The following is a 10288-nucleotide window of genomic DNA, read 5'->3' on the forward strand; positions in this document are numbered from 1 at the left end:
ATCCTAGAGAGCTTTTGCAAGTTTCATGCATGCTATGGTTAACTGAAGTACAGGACATGTCTTTAGTCAACCAAGAATATCTTTAGTCAACTTTACTTCCGCCCTAGAATTAACACAAGTAGAGTCAAAGTCTTTACGTATATATGAAGATCTGTTCCTGAATGGATGCAGCATTTAAAAAAACAACTATGATATAAATTTATTTTGTGAGGAGGAGAGGAGAAATAGCTGGAGATTTTATTGATCATATGTATATTCATTACCTGTCTGTCAAGAAAAAAAGGCTCGAAAGCTCTATGTGTATCTGAAATAAGTGACAAAAACGATATATAAAAGTTTGAGGTCTGTAGATACCCTTTTTGAATATTTTGAAGAACAGTTGATGTTTGATTGCCCAGTGTTTGTGTGTGTACTTTTGTGTGTATTTAGATTGTGAAGAGAGGATTTTTTTTATTTTTTTTTATGTTGTTGGGAAGCTTCTCATACAATTGCCAAACAAGACCAAAGATGAAGCTGATGTTTCTTCGTTCTCATACAATGAATTTTAAACTTTTCCTTTGAGTCAAATTACTGCATGAGATAATTTCCGTGATTGGACAGAAGATTGGCTGAGAGCTTGTGTTTTGTGGCTGTGTTGGATCTGCATGTCCTGTGCATGACCTGTGTGATTATGCCTACAATATGCTGGCTTTGTTACGGTTTTCTTTTGAGTTGCAAATTGACCCCCGAATGCTCGGTGATTACGGGTGATTGCATGATTTTTGTCTTTTTTTGAGAACTTGTGTGCCCCATTCGCCCGCCCCCTCTGATCCCGTGTGGCCCACCCTCACACTACATGCTGTCCCTGTGTTGATATTGTGTTTTATGTGGTGCAGGTCTGCCCCCTCCCTCGTCCATTGGAAAAAGAGGAGTGAAGGCTCGAGGCAAGTGCTCTCTATTCTCATTCAAACAGCTATTAAATATTACGCCTAGTGTTAAAGTTTACTGCTCTCTCAGGATTCATAACTTGAACCCATCTATTTCAGTCAAAGAAGAATGGCTCTTGGTTAAAGCTACACTATGTAACTTTTCTGGTGGATTGTGTCACCTGTTATTCTCTATGAAGACTAGCAGGTGCTTTACTTACTGTTCCACAATAGTTCTAACATGCATTTATTCATTACAAGTGTTTTTATTTCTCTTTTATTGCTGTGGGTGGGTTCACCTCTCTACAGTTCTACCTGTAACTTGGCATAATGAGGGTGACAGTAGCTCGGGTGGTTGAGTATTCATCACTGCTAGACAGGTCAGATCCACTGCCATTTCTGCTCCCACAGATGAATGCTGTCATTGTGTCCTTGGGCAAGATACTTAACCCACGTCACTCCCAGTGTCTGCGTACACTGGAGTATGAATGTGTGTGTGAATGGGTGATGTGAAGGGCTTTAAGTCCCTTGAAGGTGGAAAAACACTTTATAAAAATGTGACCATGATGCACCTTGGGAGTGTCCATAGATTAATTCAGTGTTGTACAGTGAACCATAACATCTCCATGGAGACAAGCAGGACCTTCCACCAGAAAAGTTACATAGGCCAACAATGCGAGCCAACATCCTCCTATTAATTACCTTTTCATTGCTTTCAAAGCATATAACATTATATTAATAAGCTTAAGGTCATAGGCTACCAGGGCCTTGTCTTTAAATTGTGTCTGGTATATGGCAACAAAGCTAATACAACATTTAATTGGTTTGTATCAGCCTTGAAGTCAGCGACCCCACAATCCCTCTGACCTATTCTTTACAGTGATGCCATGGAAGAGAATCTCATACACAACTGTATATACAAATATAAATTGTTCTAGATGTCACTTGGAGCTTGTAATTGAACCCTTACATAAGTCTTTCCTGTTTTAGCTGCTCGTCCATTGAAGGCGGCAGTGGCAGTGGCGAGTGCGGTGACGTCCTGAGGAGAGCTCTGATTGGCTGCAGACTCTGTGGTCATTGGTAGCTGGGCTGGTAGCTCCCGAAGATGAGGAGGAAGGTATTCACCAGCTAACTGACCAGTTCACATGTAAGACAGCATCCCTCACAGCGCTAAACACCAGAACTCACTCATCTATAACACTACTGCTACGATGGCCAAAGCAGTCATTGTAAGAGTTAGAAACACATGACATGTGTTTTTACTCTAAAACTAAGAGACATTGTTCTAAAGTTGTTCAAGCAAATTGGAGATTTTTTTGATGATATTTTTGTTTCTGACGCAATTACACTAAAAATATTTCTTTCAGCTTGCAGAAACATAAATTTAGATTAGTTTAAAGCCCTGACATAGCAGCAAACACTATTACCATCTTCATCACTAAAAAAATGAAATGGTCACCCTATTTAAAGGGCCTACATTACGCAAAATTGACTCTTGTGAGCTGCCCTGTTAGAATGTTGTTATCTCATCAAAAACAGACCTGGAGTTTTGTTTTGCTCCATTCACACATGTTTGAATAACTCTTTATTATTAGTCTATCTACATTTACAAAGCTCAAAATGCTCTGTTCCACCCAGTGTTGGGTGTAAGGAGTTACAAACAAACAAAGTTACAAAGTAAGTCAGAAAGTAACGCTGACAAAGCTACAAAGTAACGCATTAGAAAGTGTCAATGTTAGTAATGCGTTAGAATAATGCAACTACTTTTTCCAGGTAAAAATAGTGTAACGCACTACTACTGAAAATTTGGTAACGAAATGTAGTGCCTTTTTTCAGTTTGGCGCAACGTTACTTTTCTGTGTAGTGTAATACCGTTGGGGAGGACAGTCTGTCCAGGTTGACAGTTGTGCCGGGAGCAAGGGAGACACCTCCCTGCCCGGGTGGAGAGGATGCATTGGGCACTAACAGCCCCAGGAAGAGGCGGGAGGAACTGTAAAGCACACCTCAAGCCTTTCCTGGCCGACCCAAAGCTGGTTGCGGAGCACTGCCTCGGAGGAAGCGGGAGCAGGTCCCTCACGCGGATCCTCCCGCACCGAGCAGCTGTCCTTCGCCTGCTGAATTGATGCATTCTCCAGGGGCAGACTGCGTGGACCCCAACCATTTACCTTTTACTGGTTTCACGTCCTCTTGAATCCTGTCTTCATGGTTCTTTTAAACTTTCCCTTAGGGTACTTGTTGACTATCAACTATCGGTATTTAGCCTTAGATGGAGTTTACCACCAAAAAGTAATGAGTAATGTAAAAAGTTTCTTTCCATAGAGGGTAACTAAGTAAAGTAACAAGTAACGAGCAAACATTACTTTTTAAAATTACTTGTTTTACCTTGTGACATCATGATGTTTTCTAATTAACAGCTACCTTTTACCTTTAGTTCAGTAGAGATTGACAATTCCAGGAAATCATCCAAATGATTCTACTGAAGGTAGAATACAGGAACTGAATATAGGAATATAGGAAGTTTGAGAGGATAACTATGCGAGGTTTGTTGGTTAAACATGTGTGAATGAAACAAAACTCAAGGTATGCTTTTGAAGAGGAAACAACATTACAACATCAGAAAGCAGCATAATATGGACCCTTTAAATATACTATACATTATGATTTTCATGTAAATATTTTATGTTAAATTAAAGTATACATATTTTTAAAAGATAATATTAAATCTAAAGATGTGTGGTGGTTTGTATCAAAAAAAAAAAAAAAAAAAAAATTATATCAAATATTTAAATAGAGCTGTCAACATTTCATTTTTTTTGAATGGCCAAAGCTAACTCCAACAGAACACAGAGTGCTCTAGGCTAACATTAAAGCTAAAGCTAACAATTTACATTAACGCCACTTAACACTTAACACTTAAACATGTCAAATGTATGGAAATGATGCTTTGGTTAGTTTACTCTTCAATCATGCATAATAGTCCACTGACAATTCCCATGCCTCTGCCTTCCCCACACAACTGACACTAATGCGTTTTGACTGTAATGCCTTAATATTAAAAAGTAACCATTTGCATAATTACAGTTAAAAGGGCTATTGTCTTGTCTTATCAATATTCAGACATTTTAGCGCCAATCATAAATTATCTTTATTTTTTCCAAGTCTAGGCGAAGCTGAAAAACTTCTAGATTCAAACCATAGATCTAAGCATAAGTGACTATGTCCTATTTAGCAATACACCCACAGCAATTATTAGAGTAATGATTCAGATAATTAGATAAACATGGATAGATGAAGGTTCAGGGCTGGTACATCTTAGAAATATATTGAAAAACTCACATTCGTTACGCGCTACAGAGCCGCTATTGCAATTTGAATAATATAGCCTTTGCTGCAAAACACTATTGTAAAAGGGAATCCAATAAACAGTGCAATGCTCTTGTTCAGCTTTTCACAGCGAGGAGCTCTGAGAGAGAAGAGAGGGAGGATCGAAGGGGATGAGGAGTAAAGGAGCGAAGGAGAGAAGGAGGAAGAGTGGACAAGGACATAGGAGACAGGAGACAAAAGAAATGATGTACTGTAGTTTATATGACCGCTGTGTTTCTGTGTCTGTTTTGAATAACGAGCCATTTTGAAAGCCTGTAGGACACTGTGAAAACTCTTCTGTTTGTAACTTTTGTTGATTCAAATATGTGAAAATACAATATAAAAATGGACACTGAGTTTTTGTTATTTCTAATGCGCCTGCTTGAACTGTCACTTTAAACTACTAAACCATAAAGGAGTCTAAAAACATCAGCAATACCCTTACTTCTGGGTTCTGGGTTTTACAATGTACTCTGGGAAAAATGGTCTAATTAAAACATAAATTCTTTTCTTAAATTAAAATTTCTTAAAGGTATAATATGTAACTTTTCTGCTGAAGGATCCACCACTTGCTTGTCTTCGTAAAAATGTTATTGCTTTGCCTGGAATTCATCACGGTATGGCGTTACAGTATCTATCTCCATAGAAACAAACGGGTGACACCACCAGTCCGAGTTAAAGGTCAGATTTGCAGCCTGCTGATAGAACCCACATTTTTCAAGGTACAGCACTTGCAGCTGAATAAATGCAATATAGATTTGTGTAATACTGTGGAACATTGATAGCAAAGTAAAACCATTTCCATAGAGACAAGTAAGAACAGACGTCATCCCAAAAGTTACATAATGCAGCTCTAAAGGTAGTGTTTTCATCCAGTACTGAAAAGGCATTAGAAAGCATTGAAGATAATACAGTTTGAGAAATATACAACAGAGTGAACGTAATATAAAAATGTTAAAGGACGTGTGATGCTGTCAAGGCCAATAATATTTTAAAGAGTATTCAGATCTGAGGCTTCACTTTCTTTTAAACAAACTCACATGCTCACTCTGAAGTCATATTTTTCATCTGTCCTTGTAGAATATGTGTTTTTTTTCCTAACGTGACCGCTCACCCTGACATTTTCAGAGTTATAAAGTAATAACAGGTATCTTGTAGAAAAGATGAACATTGATGCCCGGAGGACGCAGACATTACGCAGATAAGAAACGATACCCCACGGCAAGTCTGTCTCATATCAGCCCGCCGTGTGACTCCAGAGGGACCCTGAATGTGGCGCAGACAAGGAGAAAATACCAAATCTGAAAATTCATCATTCTGTTCTGAGATAAAGAGGACCTGCTGTACAGTTAAAGGAAAAACAGCCCTGGATGCATTTGAGAACAGGGAAAATGAACTGAACTGTGCATGTCATGAGATACATATAAGAACTATAATGAGTAAGTTCGAGGAGAAAAATTACATACTTTGAGTAACGCTTTGATCCAACATATGTCAGGCACCAATAAAGTGCAATTTTATGCTAAATTTGATGTGAATCATATGGTTGGAGCTATTATGTCTTGACAGGTGCATACAAAGTTCTCAGGATTATGGTATGGAAGTGTACAAGTGATTTTCACTATAATTTGTGAGTTCACAATCTCATAAGAATCCATTTTGGAGTTCGCCCATTGTACCGTTAATTGGGTGGGCAACCAATCACAGAGCAGCATTGAGGTTTCTGTTGAAGCCAAAAGCCAGGCACCCAAACGAACCAAAACAAATGATGTTGACAGACATACTTCGGCCTGTTTTAGCGTCAATATGGACTGTTTTGTTTGTGAAAAAGGTAAGTGCTTTGTGTATTTGCGGATATGAAAGATTCCTGTGCTTTTCTATCAACTGGATGTAACTAAAGTTTCATTTTTTGGCTTGTTCCGCTGTTGTGAAGCTTTGACCAATCAGATTCAAATAGTCATCATGGCACAGACTGATAATGTGTAGAACTCAATTTAGTTGCCATGTTTTTGAAGATATCTCTATTGGCATTGGCACTTAAAAAAACACAATGAAATAGATGCAACATACATTTAATGCCATACTGCGGAACACTGCAGGCAAAGCAATAAAATCTCTCCATGGAGACAAGCAGGTGGCAAACACTAATACACTAAGAAATGCTACATAATGCAGTTTTAAGTAAAAAAAATAAATAAATCTGAAAAACTATAGATTATAAAGTATGCAAAGAACACCCACGGTTACTCCTCTGTACCAATAACTGAAAATAGTAGGAGGCAGAAGTGTCTTGAACATGGACATATTGTAAAAGAATTCAAACCAGCAACTTATTTTTAGGACTTCATGCTTCCTCTGCTGCAATCATCATTTATTATTATTTTAGACAAACAAAAAGCACATACAGTTTAAACAATTTCAAGTCATACATTTTGTCAAATCACCAGCTAAGATGATGTGTTTGTAAATGTAAACTTACTATGCTACAAGACAGTGCCATTATATGCAAAAATATATTATTATTCATTATTGTCCTTGATTAAAATTCGAAGTGTATACTGTTCTGATGCATTGTGTCACCTGCTATAACAACCTTGCTATGTGTTTTTGAGTTGTCCTTCCAGGCTTCTGTACAAACAGTTCTGCTTTGTTTACCCTACATTTCCCAGCATAACAGATTGTCATTAAAGCCTGGTATAAGACCCTGCTTTACTGGTGTGCATGAAATTATAAAATCAATGGTCTTTAACAAACAATTTACGCATTCATTATTTTCCGCACATGCCCAGAATTCTTTATGTCATTAAGGGTCATATATTTCCAGCATAGGGCGGTATTCTCATCACTCTTATCTCATTACCACTATTACATTATTCAGCAATGCAATTTCCCACGGCACATGAAAGCATCTTCATTGGGGCTCATTGTCTGACGGCGACATTAGTGCAAATATAAATAAGGTTACATTCATGTTTAATTAAAATGGCCTGTCCCGCGATCTGCTTCAGGGGTACGCAGTAATGGAATTAAAATGAAATCATAACTTTATTACAGCGCTAATGGACACACAGGAGCTAACCAGCAGAGGAGCGGAAATCCTTAATAACTTGATACGATATTATGAAATTGAGCTTAAGTGCTGGACGTGGTTAAAGTGAATGTGAATTTTTCCATTAGTGACATAGATGAAGATAGATGGAGTTTCTCAAACCTCGGGACAGGGCCTTCTAATGGTCAGTTCTATATCTTAAAGGTCCTATATTATGCACAATTGACTGTTAGAATGTTGTTTTCTCATCAAAAACATACCCAGAGTTGTGTTTTGTTTCTTTCACACATATTTGAGTATTCTTTTATTATTAGTCTGTTCATCTCCAAAGCTCAAAATGCTCTGTTCCACTTTGTGATGTCATGAAGTGGAAGTTTTCAAGTTAACAGCTAACTTTTACTTTTAGTTTAGTGAAGATTGGCAATTGCAGGACTGAAATCATCCAAATTATTCAAGTGAAGGTGTATGGATTTAAGGAACACAGTGGAGCACTTCCTGAATTACCACATGACATCACAAGGTGCAACAGCGTGTTTTCCGTTTGAGAGAATAATTCAGCCTAAATATGCAGGGTTTGTGTGTTCAAAATGTGTGAACAAAACAAAACACAACTCGAAGTATGTTTGTGATAAGAAAACAACATTATAACATAGATAAGAAAATAGGGTAATATAGACTATTTAATGGTTGCTAAGTGATTTAGTTTTATAACCCCATTGCTGTCGATTGAAGGAAAATGTTAACTTGAATAAACCATCAGGTCAAGTGATTCCATGAAAGAAAAGGAGCAGAATGGAAAAGCATATCATCTATAATAAAAGAAAAAAGTGATCTCTGAATAGATTACACAATGACTGCACAATTTTCATCTCCAGGCCAGTGAAACTTAGACCTTTTTTACTGTAGCTTTGTTAATGTTACAATCTGAGCTGTTTTTGCATTTTAAACATGATATTTAAGGTCATGGCTTGCAATTACAGATGAATGATTAGCACAAAACATTGAATATGAATAATATGTTCTTCTAGCAGAAAAAAAAAAATCTAAAATAAGAGGACAGATTTGCTAAACTAGTATTTTTCATTTCTTTGTGCTTCATTTCCAGTATTCTCAAGGACTTCTGTTTGTATTTACACATTCAATCTCCTCACTTCAAACCACGGTTCAGACAGCCTCCATTGTTGTAGATTTCGTTACCGTTGGAGACGGAAATGGCATTCAAATTCATCAAGAGCCTAATACGATTGAAAAGTGTACTTAATCTTTGAGTAATTGGCAAATAGAAAAAACTGACACACAAACACATACCTGGATCAAGATTCCCAGAAGTGAAAGCCATGAATAATGCATTGTAGTTTTTTTCCTAGCCTGGGGAAGAAGCTTTTACACATAATTTGTTGCTTTAATTTATTTACACAACCTGGCAACCTCGGCCCTGGGGCAAGGAGGACTGCACAGAGGTGAGAGACACACAAGTATACAGGCCGGGAGTGACAGCGAGAAGTCAAAGAGGGACAGAGTGGAGTCTAAAGTGAACAAAAAAATGAACCTCATATGTTTTTATGCAAATACCACACTGTTCTTCTCACATAGTCACAAAGAAAACATTAAATATGCAGCGATAAAGCCACGGACAAGCTGTTTCTTCTTGTGATGCCTGATTCACACTGAACGTAGAACAGAGCTTTTTACTTCGAGGATTGAGTACATGGGTTTGAACAAAATACTTAAAGGTGCACTATGTGACTTTTCTAATGGAGGGTCTGCAATTTTTGTATCTATCTCCAAGGGAAACCAACAGGAGACGTCACTAAGCCAAGTTGCTGGTAAAATTTGTGGTATTTTTGAGCAATAAGAAAGCCCTATGATGCAAGACAGAAGTTTAATGCCATACTGTGGGGCATTTCAGGCAAAGCAAAAACATCTCCATACGACAGGTATCCTCCACCTCAAAATGCAGCTTAAATGCCTCAAAATGTTTGCTGGTTCAGGTACTTGCCAATAGAAAATAATGGGGCAACCGGGTGACTTGAGAAAAATAAGTGAACCAATGAGTCACCGTTATAGTTTGATGGGGCGGTAGGTCTTGCAGCTGATATCAACAACATTCCCTTGGGGTGTGACGCTAACTTTAGGCTCTGCTCTGTCTGAGGCTTTATTAGACTGTAACTGTAACAGGGGTGACAGACTATCATTCCTCTGCCACTTTAAATGGGTGTGGCTTTTCTCTTTGTGTGATTTTTTTTTTCCTGTTTGGTGTGGGCCAATGTCCATGTAATTGGCAGCTGGAAAGGGGTGGTGCTTATTGTTTAAAATCCATGTGAGCCTTCTCTCTCACTCTCTCTCACACTCTGTTCTCTCTCTGTCTAGGTTAGTAGGAAGCTGTTCATCATATTACACTTATAATACTTATTGTAAATGTTAAGGGGATGCTAATGTTTGATTGAATGTTCACTGGATTTCGTTTAGTTTTGTTTTCATTTTTCATTTTAACTGAATGTCTGTCACTTTCTCTCTCACAGCCTTTTGTCTCTCGGTCCAGACGAGGTCCCAGGGGAGTCTTAAGACTTGTCGGCCACTTTGTGGGTGAAACTGGGGCATGCTGGGGCCATGACGCCACACCGGCTCCATGGCTGGAGCCACACTAGCCCGACCAAATGCCCAGACCTCTGGACAAGCTCTTAACATCCTTTTTAACAAACTTTTTAACCAATTCCCTCACCCCTGGACATGCCGACTCCTCATTTATACAGAAAAACTTTTGGATTAAATAAAACCCTTAAAACTAACAATAATTGAAATATCATGATATCATATTGTTAAAGTTCTCACAATAATATCATGGACCATCACAATATATCGAATTACAAGACTCTTTGCTTAAATTAAATAAAGAGTTATGGTACAGCAATAGCTAAAAAAAAGACAGAGAACTACACAGATCATGATTTTTTGCTCCATTTCAGTGTAG

General features: G+C 38.0%; 1 protein-coding gene across 4 annotated transcripts in view; it reads left to right on the top strand.

Annotated features, from left to right (window-relative positions):
* The window catches only part of trdn (triadin), a 28808-nt gene extending 24190 nt beyond the window's left edge, over nt 1–4618 (top strand). For 3 of the 4 annotated variants that reach the window (XM_055149617.1, XM_055149619.1, XM_055149620.1), the window contains 3 exons: nt 876–923; nt 1896–2052; nt 4350–4618. In XM_055149617.1, coding sequence (XP_055005592.1) covers nt 876–923; nt 1896–1948 — 101 coding nt within the window. In that variant the 3' untranslated portion in view covers nt 1949–2052; nt 4350–4618. The remainder of the gene's footprint in view (nt 1–875; nt 924–1895; nt 2053–4349) is intronic. The other variant, XM_055149618.1, reaches the window with a different exon arrangement.
* The last annotated feature ends 5670 nt before the right edge of the window (nt 4619–10288 follow it).

The sequence above is a fragment of the Boleophthalmus pectinirostris genome, unplaced genomic scaffold (assembly GCF_026225935.1).
Source record: "Boleophthalmus pectinirostris isolate CB_2022bp ecotype Guang Dong unplaced genomic scaffold, ASM2622593v1 HiC_scaffold_13, whole genome shotgun sequence".
Lineage (NCBI taxonomy): Eukaryota > Metazoa > Chordata > Actinopteri > Gobiiformes > Gobiidae > Boleophthalmus > Boleophthalmus pectinirostris.